General features: G+C 40.8%; 1 protein-coding gene across 8 annotated transcripts in view; it reads left to right on the forward strand.

Moving 5' to 3' along the window:
* Positions 1–22,497, forward strand: part of KAT2B (lysine acetyltransferase 2B) — a 98,537-nt gene that overhangs the window by 11,759 nt on the left and 64,281 nt on the right. For 7 of the 8 annotated variants that reach the window (XM_073900775.1, XM_073900757.1, XM_073900762.1 and 4 more), the window contains exon 2: positions 19,770–19,896. In XM_073900775.1, coding sequence (XP_073756876.1) covers positions 19,770–19,896 — 127 coding nt within the window. Of the gene's footprint in view, positions 1–15,239; positions 15,260–19,769; positions 19,897–22,497 lie in introns of those variants that run through there. The other variant, XM_025882899.2, reaches the window with a different exon arrangement.

Raw genomic sequence — 22,497 nt, forward strand, 5'->3', positions numbered from 1 at the left:
GTGTGTGTGTGTGTGTGTGTGTGTGTGTGTGTGTGTGTGTGTGTGTGTAGAGTGCCAGGTGGTGTGTGTGTGTAGAGTGCCAGGTGGGGAGTGCAAAGACTCTGGGGCAGAAATGGCTTGGCATGCTTGAGGGTGGCCAGGTTACCCTTGTGGCTAGATGAGGGGCAAGGGGACAAGTGTAGGAGATGAAGTGAGAGGTAGATGGGGCCAGATGGCCGAGTACGTAGAATTTTCACACTGTGAAATGATTTGATTTCCAGTTCTGATCATTTTCAACAAATGCATATCAAGACCCAGAACATTTTAATCACCCTAGAAAGTTCCCTTCTGCTCCTTGCCATTTAAATGCCTCACCCTCAGAGGTAACCACTGATCTACTTTGTATCACGATATACTAGTTTTGATACTCTGGCATTTCATATAAATGATGCCACACAGTACATACTGTTGTTCTTTCACTCAGTATGATATGTTTGAGATTCATTCTTGTTGCATGTGTCAGTGGTTAATTTCTTTTTTTTTGCTGAGAGGTATTCCACTGTATGGATGTACCGGTTTGTTCATCTGTTCACCTGCTGTTGGGCATCTGGGCTGTTTCAGATGGATTCAGATAAGATTTGTGTTTAAAGCATCCCCTTTGTCTGCTTTGAGAAGAGTAAATTGTGCAAGAGAAAGAAAAGAGAGCCAGTTGAAGTTACTGCAATGTGGGTAGAAAGCGGAGGGTGGCTTGCGTGAGTGTGATGGCAGTGGGGTGGGGGAGACTAGCCAGTTTGGGGCAATATTAGGAGTGTGGAGGCAATAGGACTTGAAATGAACCCAATGTCTAGGATTTTGGCTTGAGCAATGGAAAGGATGGTAGCTCCATCTACAAAGTTGGGCAAGACCACGAGAGAGGCAGCTTTAGAAGTGGATGAGAATCAAGAGTCCTTTTTCTGGTTGTGTTAAATTAGGTGTGTCTTTTAGTAGTCAAGTGTTGTTTTGATAATAAAATGAGATAATCCACTTAGCAGTTTGGTTTAGTATCTGGAATATTCTAAGTGCTCAAAAATGGTAGCTACAATTACATTTAAAAAGCAGAGCTAAATAACTACTGATCTTAATAAAGAGACCAGCCAAATTGAAAAAAAGGAAAAACAAGTACACAGAAATTGTGGGTTAAAAAAGAAACATCTCTCTGGGTGAAGAAGAAACCAGTTGTTAGAAAGTCATGAATTTCAGGCAGAAAATTTTGGACTGAATTTATTTAATAATAGCGAGTCTTTGCACTTTAAGGAGGAGGAGACCGAGGTATTTTAGAGTGCCAGCGAAAAGTTCTAGGTTTTGGTTTTGGTCCCTGCTCCTTTGCCAGCTGGGGTAACTCAGGCAAGCCACACCCCTTCTGTAAGCATTGAATTACTTGTCCTGTGGGGTTATTGGGAGGGGAAAATAAGATGATGTCGGCTAAAATTGCCTTGGAAAGTATCAGGCAGGAATGCTGGACATTGTTAGATGGCATTTTAGAGTAGGGGGGTGGGTCCGGTGCGTGTTAGATGGAGCAGGAGTGGGGATGTATTGAAAGGGAGAAGAAAGCTGTTTCTGCTAACCAGCTGTTAAAAGCCTGACCCAGGGCCCTGCCAGTGAGAATGGAGAAGATGTAAATCTGGGAGACACTTGGAAAGAAGAATCAGATGGCCTTGGGTGAGGGCATTGAATGCAGATGTACTGAGCCTCAGGAACTAGGAGAAAGGCGGATGCCCCTGAAGGGAATAGGCTAGTTGGAAAGGGGTGTTGGGGTTGAGGGGGAGCCTAATGTAGAGCTAGCTTCCTGGGCAGAGATGCCAGATGTGGGCAGTTGGGAATGCAGGCTGGAAGCGCTGCTTTGCAGGTTGGGCTGGTGAAGTGGGTGTGCGAGTTGTCAGCCCGGATAATGATGGATACCATGGGAGTGTGAGCTGTCCGAGGAAGCGACATATATGGTACTGTTTATTTTGCTCCTCCCAGCTGACTTTGTGCCAGAACAACAGGCCGAAGAGTGAAAAATTCTGTCAGCTGGTTGTCTGGCCTGCTCGATGTCAGCCAAACAGTTTGACAGGTCTTTCCACCGTTGAAGACTGAGGTGTCTGCGTTGGCAAGTTCACCGATAAAGTCTGAGATTAGTTCTGTGTGTATTAGAAGAGATACAGGGATTGTCTGGGATTTAGGGTTCTGGGGCACGAGTTTCTTGGCCTTGGTGTCATTCATGACCTCTTGAGGCCTTTCCAGGGGTGAAGCATGTTTGGGTTGGTCCTGGAGATGTGACTCCGCTGTGATTCAGGGTCTGGCCCATCCCTAGGCCATTTGGTAGCACCAGAGTCATTTAGCACCTTTTTAGATAATGACCAAGGGTTGGGCCTTTGATTCAGTCAGACCTGATTATTTAGCATAAAGAGGGCAGTTCCTGATTGAGCTCCAGCCCAGGCCTAGGATTTCTTCCAGACAGCGAAGTCAGGAAGGTTTTCTGTTGATTTGAGGTCAGAGTCCTCTTGGAGAGCTTGGAAGAGGAGCCTTTGAATAGGGTGTTTATACCTGGGTCATTTCCTTACCGCATATTTTCCATTCTCCTTCTGTATCCTTGACCACTCTGCAGTATTTGCTCTGTGTTCTTGTGACTTTCCAGACTGAAATGGCACTGTTCATTAAGGTCTTCAGAGATGTTTCTGCCTGGATTAGCACGCTGGTTATCTTTTCTTTCCTTCCACTTCTGTTTTTACTTTCAGTTCCAGGCAAATTTGTCTCCTGAGGGAAGTCTCCATCCCCCACTCCCACCTCCTTTTCACTTGTGCCAAAAGTACTTGGATTTTTGGGGCACCTGGCTGGCTCAGTTGGTGGAGCATGCAGCTCTTGATCTTGGGGTGGTGAGTTCGAGCCCCACGTTGGGTGTAGAGATTATTTAAAAATAAAATCTTAAAAAAAAAAGGCGCCCAGATTTTTAAAATCCCAGTTTCAAGTCCTAGCTTTATGGTGTCTGCTGGCTTTCCATGGACAAATGTGTGAACTGGAAGGATTGTTGTCACAGTGGAGAAAGAAAGAATTTATGTCCCAGAAAGGATTAGCTAGCCATTTACATTTAAACCGAATATGGAAAACTGAAGTTAATCCTGGGAAAAGAGGAAGGTGTTAACACATCCATCAGACCACTTTCTCCTTTCAGGTCTTTGCTCCTCCACATGTGGCCCTCACCTGGGAACTTTTTAGAAAAACAGCATCTTGGGCTCCACTCTAGACTTACTCAATCTGAATCAGCATTTTAAGATTTCCTAGGTGATTTGGGAGCAGATTAAAGTTAGAGAAGCAGAGAAGCACTGCTCCAAGTCACAAGAGCATTATCCAAATTGCTTCCAAAGCACTTCACTTCCAAATTTATTGGGATCACAACTGCTTACAGGGACTTCAGGTGTTGTTGTTTTAAAATAGGATTAAAAGATTTTTTTTTTTTTTCCCAGAGTAACACATGCACACTGTTAAGAGGAACATTCAGACAGCTCACTACAGTGGCAAATGAAAATGTTAGCCCTCTCCCCTGTCCTCCTGCATCCCGGCTTTCACTCCCTTTCTTGCGTCTCCGCAATGTGTCCGTTTCTCCTCCCCCACCCTCTGGAGGCTACACCCTACAGTTTATACTACAATCCAAGGAGGGGAACTAGATTCACTGTACAGAAATCCCTTTAGAGTCCAGTGAGGCTCGAATGAAGCTGTCAATGTGCCAGAAAGTTGGATGTCAGCAAGTCAAGAGTGTTGAATGAGGGAGCCCAAAAGAAGCACCAGTGAATACTGAGCCCAATGTGGGGCTCGATCCCAGGACCCTGGGATCATGACCTGAGCCGAAGGCAGACTCTTAACCATCTGAGCCACCCAGGTGCCCCAGAGTCTCCATTCATTTTAAAGAACAGGGCAACCTACTTAATGACTTAACTCTCTTTTGCCAAGACAGATTCTGACAGTGGAGGTGTGGCCACCTAGATGCTAACTTATTTTGCTTTTCTACATCAGGGGAGGAGAGAGATGGAGACCCCTATTTGCTGCCCCCCCTTTTCCCCCAAATATAGCTTATTAAGCTTCTTTAATTTGTGAGGAGAAAATATACCTCAGTTTTGGTGAAACTTTGTAGAAGACCTCTATTTGAAGGGATAATTAGTTATTAGCAGTTCTTGCCTTTTAATTTTTACATTTTTTATATTTTTAAAGACTTCTTTATTTTAGGAGGGAGGGGCTGAGGGAGAGGGAGATCCAAGTCAACTCCACGCTGAACTTGGAGCCCCACTCGGGGTTTGATCCTATGACCCAGGGCTCGATTCCACGACCCTGAGATCATGATCCAAGCTGGACCTGAGTGAAAACCAGGAGTCAGACACTCAACCAACTGTGCCACCGAGGTGCCCCAGTTCTTGCCTTTTTAAAGAACTTTAGTGAGATATAATTGGATGCCCTAAAAGTCTGTGGTTTTAAGTTTACAATTCAATGACTTTTAGGAAATTGAGTTTTAGATGTCCCATCTCTCCCAAAAGATCCTTGTGTCCATTTGCAGTCAAACCTGTTTTCACTTCAGCCTCAGACTAATCAATCTACTTTCTGTGTATATAAATTTGCCTTTTCTGGAACTGATATGAATGGAATTATGCAATATGGGACTGGCTTCTTATACTTAGCATAATGTTTTTAGGCTTAGTCATATAGCATATGTATCAGCATCTCATTCTTTTTTAATGCCACATAATATTCGCCTGTGTGGATATGCCATATTTTGTTTATGTATTCACCAGTTGATGGGTGTTTGGATGCTTTCCACCTTTTGGCTAACTGATACGAATAATGTTGAGTGGACATCTGTGTTCAGAGCTTTGTATGGATATATGTTTCATTTCTCTTGGGCAGATACTTTGGAATGGGTTTGCAGGGTCATGTGGTAAATTTATGTTTAACTTTTAAAAACATTTATTTTTTTTAAGTTGTAAAATACACATCACATAAAATTTACTATCTTAACCATTTTTAAGTGTATCATTCATTAGCATTAAGAAACTCATATCGTTGGGGCTCCTGGGTGGCTCAGTCAGTTAAGCATCTGACTTTGGCTCAGAGCATGATCTCAGAGTCTGGGGATAGTCAGACTCTGTGCTCAGCGGGGAGTCTGCTTGTCCTTCTGCCCCTCTCCCCACTTGTGCTCTCTTTCTCTCTCAAATAAATAAATCTTTAAAAAAAAAAAAAGAAAAAGGAAAAGAAACTCATATTGTTGTGCAACTATCACTAACTACCACTATCTATGAACTCATAATCATCTTCCCAAACTGAAACTTTATATCCATTAAACAGTAGTTCTCCTTCCTCCTTCCCCCCTACTCCTGGCAACTACTGACTTTCTGCCATCTGTCTACTCTAGGTACCTCATACAAGTGGAGCCATACAGTATTTGTCCTTTTATGACTGCTTATTTTACCTAACATATGGTCCTCAAAGTTCATCCACGTTGAAACGTGTCAGAATTTCTTTTCTTTTTTAAGGCTGAATAGTATTCCCTTTTATTCATATACTACAATCTGTTTATCCATTCTCTGCTAATGGACACTTGCCTTACTTCTACCTTTTGGTTAATATAAATAATGTTTTTGCGAACTTGGGTGTGAAGTTAAATATTTAAGTTTCTGCTTTCAATTCTTTGGGGTATATAGCCAGAAGTGGAATTGCTAGATCATATGGTAATTCTACTTTTAATATTTTAAGGAACTGTCGTACTGTTTTTCATAGTGCCTGGCCAATTTTCCTTTCTACCAATAATGCACGAAAGTTCCTGTTTCTCCACATCCTCACCAACACTTGTTCTTTTCAGTGTTTTTGTTAATAACCATCCTAATGAGTATGAGGGGGTATCTCATTTTGGTTTTGATTTGTATTTCTCTAAGGATGAGTGATATTGAGTATCTTTTCATGTATTATTGACCATTTGTATGTCTTTGGAGAAATGTCTATTCAGGTCTTTTGTCCATTTTTCATTGGATTGTTCTTTTGTTGCTGAGTTGTAGGAGTTCTTTATATAATCTGGATATTAGCCCCTTATCAGGTATTTGATTGGCAGTTTTTTTTTTAATCCTGTGGGTTGCATTTTCACTCTATTGATTGTGTTCTTTGATGTACAGAAGTTTTTTTTTTTTACCTTTTAAATACCTGATTTTTATTTTTTTCTTTAAATTTTTTATTGTTATGTTAATCACCATACATTACATCATTAGTTTTTGATGTAGTGTTCCATGATTCATTGTTTGCATATAACACCCAGTGCTCCATGCAGTACGTGCCCTCTTTAATACCCATCACCAGGCTAACCCATCCCCCCACACCCTTCCCCTCTAGAACCTTCAGTTTGTTTTTCAGAGTCCATCGTCTCATGGTTCGTCTCCCCCTCCGACTTAACTCCCCTTCATTCCTCCCCTCCTGCTATCTTCTTCTTTTTTTTCTTAACATATATTGCATTATTTGTTTCAGAAGTACAGATCTGTGATTCAACAGTCTTGCACACTTCACAGTGCTCACCGTAGCACATACCCTCCCCAATGTCTATCACCCAGCCACCCCATCCCTCCCACCCCCCACCACTCCAGCAACCCTCAGTTTGTTTCCTGAGATTAAGAATTCCTCATATCAGTGAGGTCATATGATACATGTCTTTCTCTGATTGACTTATTTCACTCAGCATAACACCCTCCATTTCCATCCACGTCGTTGCAAATGGCAAGATTTCATTCCTTTTGATGGCTGCATAATATTCCATTGTGTATATATACCACATCTTCTTCATCCATCTGTCGATGGACATCTTGGCTCTTTCCACAGTTTGTTAATAACCATCCTATTGTGGACGATGCACAGAAGTTTTTAATTTGGGTTAAATCCAGTTTATTTTTTTCTTTTGTTGCATATGTTTTTGGTGTCCTATCAAGAAATTATTGCTGGGCGCCTGGGTGGCTCAGTTGTTAAGCATCTGCCTTCGGCTTGGGTCATGATCCCAGTCCCACATCGGGCTCACTACTCGGCGGGAAGCCTGCTTCTTCCTCTCCCACTTCCACTGTTTGTGTTCCTGCTCTCGCTATCTCTTTCTCTGTCAAATAAATAAAATCTTTAAAAAAAAAAAAAAGAAATTATTGCCAGATTCATTGTCATGAAGCTTTTCCTCTGTTTTAAGAGTTCATACTTTAGGTTTTATGTTTAAGTCTTTGATACATTTGGAGGTAATTTTTGTATGTGGTGTGAGGCAAGGGTAGAACAACTTCATTCTTTTGCAAGTGAATATCCAGTTTTTCTAGTGTCATTTGTTGAAAAAAACTGTCCTTTCCCCCCTGAATGGTCTTGGCAAAAATCATTTGATTTTTATGTGGGGGTTTATTTTTGGGCTGTCTCTTCATTGGTCTATGTTTAACTTTTTAAGAAGCCACCAAACCCTTTTCTACAATGGCTACCATTTTACATCCCCTCCAACAGTATTTGAAGATTCCCACTTGTCTATATCCTTGTCAACATTTTTTATTGTCTGCTCTTTTGATTATAGCCATCCTTGAGGGTATGAAGTTGTATCTCATAATGGTTTTGATGTTGACTTTTAACATTCTACTTTTGTCTAACCCAGAGCAGAGAGGTAGTAAGATAGAGTGAGGACCTCCACACACAACTACAGGACCACAGTTATCTGCCTGAGCATACCCAGTGCTTCTGCAGGGTAGACTGAAAAAGTTCAGGCAAATCTCTTTAACATCTTAGAGCCTCAGCTTTCTCTTCTGAATAATGGGATAATTAATACCTTCCTCATACAGGATGAGATAAGAACAAATGTACAAGTGCTTTTCTCATTTTAGGTGCTTAATAAATGTTGGATTCACAGTTTTACTTTATAAATTTCCCTTCAGTGTGTGTGTGTTTAAGATTTTATTTATTTATTTGACACACAGAGAGAGTGCACAAGCACTCTGGGGGTGGGGTGGGGGGGAGGCAGAGGGAGAGGGAGCCTGATGCGGCAGGACTCAGTCACAGGACCCTGGGATCAGGGCCCGAGCCGAAGGCAGATGTTTAACTGACTGAGCCACCCTGTTGCCCTCCTTTCAGTGTGTTCTTGCTGTGGGACATCCCTGTCACTGATTTCAGTTTTCCAGCAAATAGGACTTCCCAGTATTTTAAGCATGACTGAACCCTGCTAGTCAGCTTGGCTGTCTTTCTCTTGTTCCTCTGGATGTCACCCAAATATCTTCACACCCATCTCATCGACACCAAGTGAACTGTAAGCACTCTACTCCCTTGTCTATCTGTCATCTGAGTCACGATCGCTTGTTTATCCAGTTTAGCTTCCTTCTCATCCTCTGTCCTGGCTTCTGCAGACTACAATGAAGGCTGTTGCATTCTCTTGCCATATAACCCTGGATTCTATTGGGGCAAAACCATTTTTATCCTGGGCCTGTTGAAGCAATCCAGTGACCTTTTCTTCTTGGTTCTGCCATGTCTGCAGAGACTTGCTCTTGGAGGAGATAAAGTCATCTGGGCAGCTTTCCCCTCCTTGTGCCCGGGTTGCTAGCTGCTGCAGTAATTGGCTTGGCAGCACACTCCTGAAAAGGTTGTCCTTCAGCTGGTACTTTGTTAAAGCCACAAGGCCAATGGCCTTGGGAGTTCCCGTAGATAGCAGCTGTCTTGCCTAATTATGGAGAGACATGGGAAAGGTGTTTTGAAGGAAAACCTCTTATCTGGAAGAACAGTGGCTGGGCCTGCACATCTGGAAAGGAGATAGAAAGGCCAAGGCAGAGGGCATGGTGGTGGCAGCTTGGAACACGTGGCAGAAAGTGCTTTGCTGGCAGTCAAGGATAATGGCATTGAAAGAGGACTTAGTATGTCCTCTTTAGGAAACTGGGCAGGAAGTCCCACATGTATTAAAATTTTTGTGCACTTAGGTTTCCATGTGTCCCATGGTGCATGTACACGTGTAGGAAGTACTTTGTATATCCTACCAAAAAAAAAAAAAGTCCTGAAACAAGTGAGCCAAGCTCAGGGAATTTCCAGGTATCTCAGAGGGGTATAACTTGAACCACTTAGAACCACTTAGGAAATGTTGGGAGTATTCTAGACATAAGACTTGGGTTTTGGGGGGGCGGGGTGAGATTCCTTTTCAACTCTAGTGCAGCGAAGTCCAATAGAAATACAATATGAGCTACATATGTAACTTAACATTTTCTAGTAGCCACATGTATTAGTTTATTAGGACTGCTGTAACAGATTATCAACAACAAGGTGAGTGAAACAACAGAAACTTTCCTTATTCACAGTTTTGGAGGCCAGTGATCTGAAATCAAAGTGTCAGCAGGGCCATACTCCCTCCAAAGGCTCTGGGAAGAATCCTTTTGTGCCTCCTGCCAGTCCTTGGCATTCCTTGGTCTGTAGATGCATCACTCCAAGGAATGCATCTTTGCCTCTTTTATAAAAGCACCAGTTACTGGTTTTAGGGCCCTAAGTCCAGGATAATTTCATCTCAACGTTCTTAAGTAATCATATCTACAAAAATCATACCTATTTTCAAATAAGATCCCATCTGGGGTTCTAAGTGGACATGCATTTAGGGGGACACTGTTCAGCTCACTCCAACACATTAAAAAAGGAGAGAGAAAAATCAACCATTAAATTTTACTAATTGTAATATATTCTTTTTAAAAGATTTTTATTTATTTATTTATTTGACACAGAGAGAGAAAGCACAAGCAGGGGGAGTGGCCGGCAGAGGGAGAAGCAGGCTTCCCGCTGAGCAGGGAGCCCGATGCGGGGCTCCATCCCAGGACCCCGGGATCATGACCCGAGCCGAAGGCAGTCGCTTAACGACTGAGCCACCCAGGTGCCCCTAGAAAATAATTCTTAATGAGGTATTTTAACATTCTTCTTTTTTTTTCTTTTTCTTTATCTTCTGTTTTTGACACTAAGTTTTTGAAATCCAGTATTTATTTTACTCTTACAAGGCATCCCAACTTGGACCTGTTACCTTTTTGAAGACTGGATAGCCACTTGTGGCTGGGTGCCACATCCTGGCTGGCACAGTTGCAGTGCTGTGGGGCTGACAAAAACGTTTATACTTCTCAGTGTTTTGCCTGTGTTTTCTTCCTCTCTCCTTTGCTCTCTCTGTCCTTTTATCTTCCTATTAGTTTTCAGTGAATTTTCTATTTATTTGGAAAAAGTCTCATTTGTTCTGAACAAAAGACATAAAAGTCTGCTTTGTGAAAGCTACTGGGATCCCAAGACTCAGTGGGGGAAGCAAAGTGAGCCAGTTTTGAAAGAAAAGTCCTTTATTCAGTTACATTTGTAAGTGTTTATTGTTGTTTGAATTCAATAAGCACTTCTATCACAAGTAGCTTTAATAAGTGTGGTTAATATTTGGGATGTAACATTTTCTATTAGTAAGGGCAGTGTAAGACTTTATTATTCCGAAATCTCTCTGCCATGAGATCTGTGACCCATTTTCAGCACCCCATGAACACGGCCATTCTTCTCTGTCATGTTAAGACAAGAAGGGGAATAAACTTTTCTTTCTGGGCTGATTACTCTTAAGTCTGTTGCAATAGTGAAGTTAAGATTTATATCTCTAAAAATCTATATTGTCTTCTTTAAGAATTGCAGGCTTGTTACTTTTTGGCTTGAACCTCAGTAAAGGCTTTTATAAGCAACCCCACGGGGAGAAAAGTTTTGGATCCTTGAATTCTTAAATGTGGTTTGTGATAAGGATGTGGTTTCTACCCTTCCTCCCCCACAACTGATTTATACTGAGCTCTGTTATTGTCGTTGGAATTTTTCTGGAATTATGATTTCCCCTCATGAATTAATATTAAAGAAAATTAGCAAGCAACCCATGAATATGAATTGTAGAGAAGAATATAAAGTACAATGTGAATGTCCTTTTCTCTCCTCCCATTTTGCCCCCCCATAAGTATGTATCTGTCCAGTTTCTCTGCATATCCAAATACATATATGTTTAAATTGCCTATTCACTTATTTTAAAAAAAAAGAGATACTGTATTATGCTTTGTATTACTCTATAGTTTGCCTTTTCAGCCTTTTGCTAGGACCTAGAGGAGTTCCAAGTCTACACAGTTAGCTGTAGGGATAAAGGTGACGTAATAGTCTGTTGTGCCAATCTACACAACTATTTTTTTTTTTTTAAATCAGAGAGAGAGTATGCACACAAGCAGGGGGAGTGGCAGGCAGAGGGAGAAGCAGGCTCCCCGCTGAACAAGGAGCCTGATGCGGGACTTGATCCCAGGACCTTAGGATCATGACCTGAGCCGAAGGCAGCTCCTTAACCGGCTGAGCCATCCAGGGGTCCCCCAATCTACAGAACTTAATAAATTCTTTTCTTATTGATCCGATTTTACCCGACATATATTTTTCTTTTGCTCTAATAAATGGTATACGAATATCATTGAGCACATGTGAGTGTTTCTGTAGGAAAGCTTCCAAGTAGTGCACTTGGGCCAAAGGGCATGAACATTACAGTTTGGTCTGTGAAAGGCTCTACCGGTGTCTCCTCCCACACATGGTATATGAGGGTGTGTGTTTCCTCACATCTTGGTCAACTTTAGATATCAATGTCAAACTTTTATTTATTTTTGCCAATTTAATTAGTCTGAGGAAATATGTCACGGGGCTTTTAATCTCATTTCTCCATTACTAGTTACTTTGACCATTTTGTAGGTTTATTTGCCATTAGTATTCATTTTTCTTGGAATCACCTGGATTTGCTATTTTTTTCTGTTAGGCTGTGCCTTTTTCTTATTGTTTTATAGATGATCTTTTTTTTTTTTAAGATTTTATTCATTTATTTGACACAGAAAGAGAGAGAGAGAGCGAGAGAGAGAGAGAGAGAGATCACAAGCCGGCGGGGGGCGGCAGAGGGAGGGGGAGAAGCAGGCTCCTGGCCAAGCAGGGAGCCCGATGTGGGGCTCCATCCCAGGACCCTGGGGTCATGACCTGAGCCAAAGGCAGATGTTTAACTGACTGAGCCACCCAGGTGCCCCTAGATGATCTTTATATATTCTGAATATTAGTACTCTGTTACATATGTTATAAGTACTGATTATGGAACTTAACAGATTAATCTGAGGAGAACTTAATATCTTTACAATATGGTGTCTTACTATCATGAACACTGTGTATTTCCTTGTTTCAGTGAAGAAATTCATCTAAGCTTTAGTAGAAAGTTGTAGTTTTCTGTATATAGATCTTACTTATCTGGAAGATTTGTTCCTAAGTATTTGATGGCTTTTGCCATTGGGATTTTTTTTTTCCTATTACATTTTCCAAGTGGTTATTGCTGATATAGAGAAAAGTTTCTGAGTTTTATATGTTGATCCTGTTATACAGCCAATTTATTGATTTCTTTATAAGTTATGATTTCTAAGGATTGTATGCCAGTTTTTATAGTTTTTGTGTACTTCCAGGACAATGTTGAACAGTGGATGTATTGAGGGCTTCCTTGTTTTGGTAACTTTAATAGAAGTGATGTGTGTCTCTCTGTTTAGTATAATGTTTATTTTCAAGTTAAGATAATTTTCTTCTATGACAAATTTGCTATTTTTAAAAATCAGAAATTGATACTGAATTTTATGAAAAGCTTTTTTTTGCATCAATTGTAACTATTTTTTCTTAATTTGTTAATGTAATTAATTTGTTTGAAAGGATTATCTTTGCATTAATGCATGATTTTAATTGTGTACTGTTGTATTTAACTTAGAAATATTTTATTTCAGGTTTTTGTTTGTGTGTGTGTGTGTGTGAGATTGGGCTAGTGACTTTTTTGGTGTTTTCGCTGTCTGTTTTTGTGTCAGGGTTATACTGGATTCATAGAATGACGTGAGGTTTTCATCTTTTTCTAATACTCTGAAACAATTTACAGTAAAAGGAATAGTGTGGTCCCCTGGCTGTCCAATATAGTAGCCGCTAGCCACAGATGACCACTGAGCACCTGAAACATGGCTAGTCTGAATTGAAATATGCTGTTATTATATGCCTTGGATTTTGAAGACTTAGCATAAAAAATATGTAAAATGTCTTATTAATGATGTTTTTATTCTGATTACATGTTGAAATGGTAATATTTTGGATGTTATTACATTAAATATTATTTACTTTTTTTTTACTTTTTATAATGTGGCTACTAGAAAATTAAAAATTTTATATGTGGTTCACATTATATTTATTTTGGATAGTTCTTGAGAGTTAACTGGAACTTACCTTACAAACCGTCTGATCCTGGGCCTTTTTTGGACCTTTGACTACCTTTTCATTATCTTCTAGGGTTGTCAGAAAACTTTACTACCTATTAAATCAGGTTTGATAACTTCGATTTTCCTAGGAAGTCACTTGTTTCATCTAGTTTTTCATATTTATTTATATAAAGCTCTACAGAGTACTTATTTAGTTATAAAATAATATCTGTAGTTTTATCTCCTTTCTCATTGTTCTTTTTTTCTCCGCCTTCATTAGAGTTGTCAAGAGTTTGTTTATTTTAATGGTCTTTTCAAAAATCAACGATTTATTATACTGGTTAGGTATATGATTTTGTTTCCCTAAAGTTTTTTACATGAGTTCTTTTTGTCAGTTTTTCTTGAGTTTATTTCATTGCTCTTTTTCTAGATTATTTGAGTTGAATGAGTGGTTTGTTTATTTTTAATATTTGTGTTTTCCCCATAAATGCATTTAAGGGTGTATGTTTTCCTTTTAAGTGTTGCCTTGACCATACCCTATAGATTTTGATATATTGTGTTCTTACTAGGTGATTGTGTATATGTAACCTGGCCATGTTTCTCTTCACTTCTGTTTTGTTATAAAAATGTCCACCAAGATCACCGAGTAAGCCTTTGAATGACTTCCCACTGCTCTTACCTGTAGTGGAAATGGAGCTGATTTATTCTTTGAGGAAGCATAACTTTTTATATAACTGGTAACCTGTCCAGTCTTTTGTTCAGTAAGAGCTGTAGCCTCTTTCATAATGATTGGGGCCAGTATCCTCAAACTACTTCCATCGGTTGCATCCTCTTCAAGTCCTCACTTTAAAGTATTAACTGTCATAGTTCATCGTGACCTAACAGTACTCCTAGCATATTATCATTATCAGTGCCACCATAATCTTTATTACTACTTCCATCTATTCAGCATCTACCCACATTAATTGCTTAATGCCCCCAACAGTCTTGTGAGGTAGGTATTTTACCACTTTATAGATTGGGAATCTTGGAGAGGGTAAGTGATTCACCCTAGGTTCACATAGTAAGTGTTGGAGCTAAGATTTGAAACTGTATTTCTATAATCCTCTCGACCATGGCATTGATGCTGTGTACTGCCACCTATGGTTTTCCTACCAACTTCAACCTAAGCTGAAAGATTTTGCTGACCCAGATTTTGCCTGCATTCCTTCTCCTGTTGCTGCTGTGAGTTGGTTGAGGGCAGGGTGTTGAGGGGCCATGGAGAAAGAGAAAGAGCCCTTGCAAGAGTGCTCAGGAAGAACGCTTCCCAGAGTTTCCTGCCAGTCTCTTTTGTGAGGGCAGATAGCCTCAAACTTCATGTCTTTCCCCGGGCCCCTTTTCTCTGTCCCTGGCCTCTTTGGTCCTCCAGAGTCTGAGGAAGGCAGTATAGCCTGAAAGAATGTTCTCATTCATAAGTTTTGCTGCAGGAAGATCTTGTCTCTTTCCACACTATCTGGGAAGATTTCCAGGAATCTCTTTGCTGAGCAGAGCTTCAGGAGGAATAGACGTACATCACCTATTTGATTCAGTCCCAAAGTCTTATCTATTCTAGGCCAGTGGTTCAACCTTTGGTTTTTAATTTAGGCTGAATTTTTTTTTCCTAAAGATTTAATTTATTTATTTGAGAGAGAGAGAGTGAGAGATAGAGAGCACGAGAGAGAAGAGGGTCAGAGGGAGAAGCTGAATTTTTAAGATAAATACCATGACTTAAAAAAGCAGGGGACAAGCAAAGATCTATAAATGACAGGCTCTTAAAAAAAAGTAATTTTATAATATATTTGTTTATAGTGATAATTTTAGAATTTTAAACTATACATGTTCTTTTATCCCCTTCATAAAAATCCTAGAAAATCCTGACACAAAGAAGGTGTTAACCTCCCTCTTTTCTCCTCTGCCACCCAGCCTCAGGAGAGTATCACTGGTCTCAAATTACATAAAAATGTTTTGGAGGAAGAAGGCACCTACGTATTGAACTGTACAGGAGGTGAGGGGTAAGAAGTCTGTTCCAAAGCATGCACATGCTGTTCTCCTTCAGAAATGAACCGTTCTTACTCTCCTCTCATCCCACTTGAAGGGCCCCTTGTCTGTATAGGTCTACCTGACGTGCTCCTATTCGTCTGTGAGTGTGTGTATGTGCGTGTGTGTGTTTAAGATTTTATTTTTAAGTAATCTCCACATCCAATGTGGGGCTTGAACTCACAGCCCTGAGATCGAGGGTCTCATGCCTCACCAACTGAGCCAGCCATGCGTTCCAAGTGTGTGTATATGTTTTTTTTCATGGATCCATTACTAGTAACCCTTCCTTTTAGATCAGAGATGCTCAATTTTGTCTACACATTGGAATCACTAGCTTAAGAAAAATATTGATGCCTGGGATCTATCCACAGAGATCCTGATTTAATTAGTCTGGGGTCAGGTGTGGGTATCAGGCTTAATGGAACTCCCCAGTAATTCCAATATGCCTCAGGTTGAGAACCACTGGGGTAGATTTTTATTTCTTCTCTTTTTTTTCATTCATTCATTCATTCTTTTTTTTTTTTTTTTTTTTTTTTTTTTAGAGCTCGCTCGCTCATGAAAGGGGCAGAGGGAGAGAGAAAATCCTAGGCAGGGTTCACGCTCAGCACAGGGCCTGATATGGGGCTCAATCCCACAACCCTGAGATCATGACCCGAGCCGAAATCAAGAGTAGGATGCTTAACAAACAGAGCCACCCAGGTGCCCCTAGATTTTTATTTCTGCAGAAATTTGTTGTATCCGCGGTGTCTGGTTCTATGATATGGACATGTAATAGGTGCTCAGTTAGTGTTTGCAGAATGGATAAATAGTGCATGAGAGAGTAGGAAAGGTTCACAGTCTGTCTACTTTTTTCCCCTCTGCGTTCTTCCCACCCACCTTCCAAATACAGAGAAAACACTCCCTGTTAGCATTGTCTTCTGAGATACGCCATTCCTAACACTGTCTTAGGTGAAAAGCTATGGTACGATCCCATGGATTTCAACCCCAAGCACAATATGGAGAGTTTTCTTACCTGTAGACTCAAACCTTTGCACCTAAAAGTGGCGTTTTGTCAAGGTTGATGGCTCTTGAATACACTCTTGTGAGAGTATATAGGCCAGAAACGCTTTCGGATTGATTCAGAGCAAGTTGGCTTCTCAAGCTTCCTTTTAATGAGGAATTTCGTATCTCACTGGGTCACTGTCTCTCTGAGAATCTGGAGTTATAAATGCTGGCTGTGGGTGGTGTTATTCTGGTCCATACAGAATTCCTACCAGTTTTCCTGCCTGCCCATAGAAAACCTGCCAAAGAAGGAGACTAGGCTGTGGTTGCTAATGTGCCCAGATGCAAAAGCCCTTGCATTTGTCAGAAGCTAATGTGGTTACCTGTGTGAATGAGGACAGATTCCTACATTACATAATTCCTCGGGGTTTTGAACTGAACTTATTACCCACCTGACCCCTAGCCCTAAAGTTAATCTTGGGCCTTAGTAAGTGATGAAACTCTTAACTAGACAACTTGGCATCTTTTTGGTAATTCCAGGGGAATCCTGTGTTCTCTTGCTGGGCCTTGGTTAAGGTATTAGAGTTCTTTTCCATTTTTAGATATTAAAGAGATTTATAAATTCTGAAATGTATGAGTAATTATTGTGCTTCCCTGTATAACAGAATGTGTATTTGATCCTGGATTGGAGGTTAAAAATGAAAGCAAATAGGAAGATTTGCTCCTGTAAGTTAATGACAGAAAAACAGATGCCTCAGTGAGTAATGCTAAAGGAAAAGAGAAAGTGGGGAGGCTTTATACAAATGAGGAAAGGAAAAAAATCCAAGAAAGAAATGAGTTTGGAAACATCTGGCCTCGTGTCTTTGTCTTCTCTTCCTGTGCTCATTTCAAGCCCAGAAGATCCTGTTGGGGAAGGAGAGACAACAGGTCAAGTAACCAAGCTGAAATTCTTCTAATTGACTATGAGGCCTTGTAGGATTCCTCCTACTTTCAATTCAGTGCTTTCCTTTGCTCACTGTGCTCTAGCCATGGTGGTCTTTGCCCTTTGTTGAGCAAGCCAACCACTCTTGACTTTGCACTGGCTGTTCCCTCTGTCTGGGATGTTCTTCTACCATACATCTAATGTTCAACTCCCTCTGCTCCTTCAAGTCTTTGCTTTGTTGCCACTTTCTCAAAAAGGCCTACTTAAAATTGCAGATTCTGCCCTACTCTTCCCCCAACCCCCCTTTCCCCATTGCTTCATCTTTCTTTCCATAGCACTGTCACTGTCTAATATACTATATAATTTGTTAATTTGTGTTGCCTATTTGCCTCATTGCTCACCACCTTCCCTTCCATACCTAGCAAAAGTACCTGGCACAGAGTAGGCCCTCAGGACATACTGTCGAATGAATGACTCAATATGCATTGTAGTTCTTTGACTTGGAAATTAGTTCTACAAACTCAAAGGTTGTGGGCCATTGCTGTTTCTCCTTCTAGGTTCGGTCTGCCGTATTTAATTAATTTGTTGGAACAGTGGTCATCATTTTTCTTTCGCTAACCAAAGGCTTTTTTGGAAGGGGCTGTTGAATCAGCCGAACTGCTCAGTAAAGCCGGAGGCTGTGGGAGTCCCTTGGACTCCACTGCTAGGAGAGGAGTGGTCCCCAATGCGGGTGGTTTCCTCCATCCCTACAAAGATTATAGGGACGCTCTCTTGGCTGCAAGTTCGCACGAGAGTCCTTCTCAAAAACATGGCCCTTGAGAACTTTCTAGTCTCTGAAGAAGTGGATGGCTCATTGTAGGGAATTTCAAGGCCCAGTTCAGTTTAATAATTGAGCAGTGCAGTTAACAGTCAGGTCCTGCCTGGTGCCTGGCCGAACAGAAGAGGGTCACTTAGCTACTCATTGGGAGTTGTGCTACTACGTTGCTGTTTTTGGTCTTGCCTTCTCCATCCCCATTGCCATAAAATGTGAGAAGCAGTCCGGTTGGGCTTGCCAAGCATTCACAGGGTCCAGCTTATCTTCAGAAGCATAGGGACTTATCTTCAGAAACATAATTTTCCCTTTACCTTGGCCTTCTTGCCTTGCCAATTATTTTTTTTCTTTTTTCTTACTCTCCTAGATGTACACACACTTCAGAAACTGTCCTGTCTTGGAGAATTTTCTGTATGAGGTTCAGGTAGCAGCCATTCTATCACTTTCTACAAATCAGACTTCTCCTAACTTCAGCCATCTGCTACAGGGTTTGGGGGTTTGGGGGTTTGGGAGCTGCGAGGGTGGGAATCAGGGAGAAAAGACCTGTGATCAAAGACCTAACACAAAGCCCACGCACAAAAATCTATGCAATTTGTTTTGTTAGACCAGTGCTATTCAGGGGAAGTAGACTATGAACCGCATATATAATTTTAAATGTTCCAAAGCCACATTTAAAAAAATGAAAAAGAAACAGGTCAGATGAATTTTAATATCTTTTATTTAACTCCATACATCAGAAATATTAATGTTTCAACATGTAACCAATGTGAAAATTATTAACGAGATATCTTGTTTTTACATCAGTCTTCTAAATCTGGTATGTATTTTATATCTGCAGCACATTTCCGTTTGGACTAGCTATATTTCAAGTACTCAACAGCCACATGTGGCTAGTGGTTACCATATTGGACGGTGTACACAGAAAGCTCTTGCCCACGATCAGTCAGCTATGTTACATGTTATTTTTATGATTGAAAATAGTTGATATCATTCCATCCTTGTCCTCCACTTTGTAACCCAAGTCACCACAAAAAGCCCAGATCATACATCATAGTCACTGTTCTCAAAGAAGGTAGGGAAATGTGAAGAGCATGGAAGATTTCTAGTAAGGGTTGCTAAAATAATAAATACTAGTGTGCTGGTACAAGGAGCCTGAGAAGTATCATAGATGGAAACCCCAGACTACACGGTGAGGCCCTCTCCATTTCTAAAGCTGAGAGCCTGTAAAGGTCTTGGAGAATCTAGCGAATGTGGCTTCAGCTGGGTGTGTCCCTCCTCGTGTCCTTGAGATTGCTAACTTCCTCAGTTTCGCGGGTTTCTTTTCTGGTCCATGGGGCGGAGTTGCAGCTGGAGCCTTCCAGCCTGCATGGCTCAGTCATGGCCGAGGCCCCAGCTGTGTTCCAAGGACCTCAGGACAGTCTGGCTTGTTGCCTTGGCCAGCTCTATGGATGCGCTCCCTTGGAACTGACTACTCCATGGACATTTGCTTGGGACCCTGGTACCAAAGGGCACGGTCTGCTGTCTGAGGTGCAGTTCTCAGATTCCAGCCAGCAGAAAGGAAACCAACAAAAAGACATCAAAACCCAAAACATCTAGATCAAATAGCCTCTTTGCCTTTTTCTCTGTTTTTGTTTCTTGTGCATATGTAGGAAGTTTTAAAGTCAGGAGTGGGGAGGGTAGCTGTCCTATGATTAGTGGGTATTGATCTCATGTAAAGCATTGAGTCCATTGCTGCCTGTTACATAATTTTCTCTCTCTTTTCCTTTTTTAGGCCGAGGAGTCTTGTAAATGTAATGGCTGGAAAAATCCCAACCCTTCTCCCACTCCCCCCAGAGCTGATCTGCAGCAAATAATTGTCAGTCTAACAGAATCCTGCCGGAGTTGTAGCCATGCCCTAGGTGAGTTCCTAAATCTTCAAGGGAACTTTAATGATGTCATTGTTGCCTGAAAGTTCTAAGTTAACTGAATTCTGTGGGTTCGCCAAACTTGCATGCTATTTACCTCTAAGTGAGGCAGTAACAAAAGAAGCTATTTAGTCTCATGGATTTGCTTTATGTGAGACAAGCTCTGCACTGTTTGCACTGACTCCGTATCCATCTCTTCCCCTTTTCCCTAAGAGCTGGATTGGACTGGGGGATTGCCAGATGAGATGAAACGCCACAACTGAGCTAGTTAGAATAAAGCGTGACATGTCCTGATTCATTCTGATGGGGGCCTGAGGGTCTTTGATCTCCAGGGTAGAAAACTCAACCAACTGGTTTTTTGTTTAATTGTTACCACTACTACTATTTTATTTTCTGATTGCCTGAACTTTATGGAAGTACTTCATTTTATCCTTTAGTTTCCTGCTTCTGGTAGCTCTTTCTTCATTGGGGTTGTGTTTGGTCAATGTTTACTTATGTTTTCCCTTTCAACCTTCTTATCTATCCCTGCAAGATAATCATTGTCAGTTTGGCAAGATAGACTCTGCTAGAGTTACTCAATAGGACTGTGCTAATATGTTCTTGTCCTGATACAAGTTTGAAGTTAAAAATTTTTAAATTGTATTTGGTTTGGGTAGATAAAAGTTAATGGTAGTTTTCCCTAGATATTAAAATTCCAGTTCATACAGGATCGTCTTGGAATATTATACTTTTCCACCTTCAGTTATCCAGTCTCCCAAAGAACGTCTCTGTGTTGTTTAGTGTCCACCGCTGCTCTGGGTAGAACATTCTCACTGAAGTGGCTTTTCCCCCCTGACCATTTCTTAGTGGGTGCCTTCTTTTGGACGTCATCTCTCTTTCAAGTTTCCCGGTGATATCAAATGGTGCAGCAACAGCCTTCAAGGTAGCATGGTGTCAGGCCGAGTCTGAAGTTTTGTTTTGTACTCAGCTGGAGAGTATTTCAATACTTACAGAGCAAAAAAGTAGATTATGTGATCTTCCCAGGAAGTTACTGCACCGGAGTAACCTTCTGAGAAAGGAAATAGAGACCATTGATCTCACAGAAGAAATAAATACACTAATAATTACATCATTGTATAACTGCCGTCTAAAATGATGTGAGTTCTGATTTTTGAAACAGCCGGTGCAAAGGAGGGATTCCCAAAAGTCATAGAACACCTTTGCTATACCTTTTTCACAGTTGATCCCTGAGCGAGTGCCCTTTAGAATTTGCCTCAGGAAATATGATGCAATATAAAGCTGGCTCAGAAACTTCTTAAGCACTGGGCTTGAACTGTATTTGGTATAGATTGGGAAATCTGATTATCTTACATCAATTAACATTTAAAAACAGAGTCTTCTTTCTTAGCTGAGCAGATTGTCTCCATTCTGAGCATGTAAACAGACATGAATGCCCAAAGGCAGAAATGGCCTTTTACAAAGAAAAGCCAACTTTGTTCTCTTTTACATTTCTTAACAAGCTTTGGAAAACAAGTAACCCTTACTGGATGCTACATAATCAAGAATGGGGAAAAAAGTACTTATCCTTTGACCTGGCAGATCCCTGCCAGAAATTTAACCTACCTATAAATGAAGATGTGCCCTCAAATTAAACTCAAAGAACAGTTAATTACAGCCGCATTAATGATAGTAAAAAACTAGAAATAACCTAAATATCCCAATGTAGGAGATAATTGTTTGAATTATGAAAATCTATATCATAAAATTCAATATGGCTATTAAAAATGATTATTTTCCAATATGGAAAGGCATTTTTAACATATTAATGAGAAAAGCAAGTCATAAATCTGCTTAATTGGAAGTTTTGTAATTTAGAACTAAATTAAGGATCCACCAGCCCAAGTTCAAATCTTGGCTCTACAACCAGTTGCTGTGAGTTGGGGCATGTTATTTCTTTTTTTTTTTTTTTAAAGATTTTATTTATTTATTTGAGAGAGAGAGAGAGAGAGAGAGCACATGAGAGGGGGGAGGGTCAGAGGGAGAAGCAGACTCCCTGCTGAGCAGGGAGCACGATGCGGGACTCGATCCAGGGACCCCAGGATCATGACCTGAGCCGAAGGCAGTCGCTTAACCAACTGAGCCACCCAGGCGCCCCAAGGGGCATGTTATTTCATCTGCCTGGAGCTCCGTTTTCTCAGCTCTGAATCAAAGTTAATAGTATTTATCTCAGAATTGTGTGTGGCTTCAATGAGATAAAACATATAAAAACTTTAGAACAGTACCTGGCAAATTATTATGCATTACTATTAGCTCTTCTTGTGAGTAGTAGTTTTCCCATAACTACCAGAGCTCTTTTACTTCAAGAACAGATAACGAATTCTGCCCCGTTTTAAATAAGAAAACAGTGTTTATTAAAGGGTACTGGTAGCTCCCAGAAGCTGAAAACAAAGGGAAACCCAGTTTCAGTCTGGTCTGGGGAATCTCAGCTGCAGAAATCTGTGGGCCTTCTGTCCAGGACACCCCCACAGGATGATTCAGCTCCATCTGCCCCTGTCCCTCTGAGTATTGGCTTAGGAGGATTTACATCCCTAGAGGCTGGGATCTGACTGGTGTGGC

This window comes from Callorhinus ursinus, unplaced genomic scaffold (assembly GCF_003265705.2).
Source record: "Callorhinus ursinus isolate GAN/ISIS: 27379988/994484 unplaced genomic scaffold, GSC_fseal_2.0 scaffold1, whole genome shotgun sequence".
Classification (NCBI taxonomy): Eukaryota; Metazoa; Chordata; class Mammalia; order Carnivora; family Otariidae; genus Callorhinus; species Callorhinus ursinus.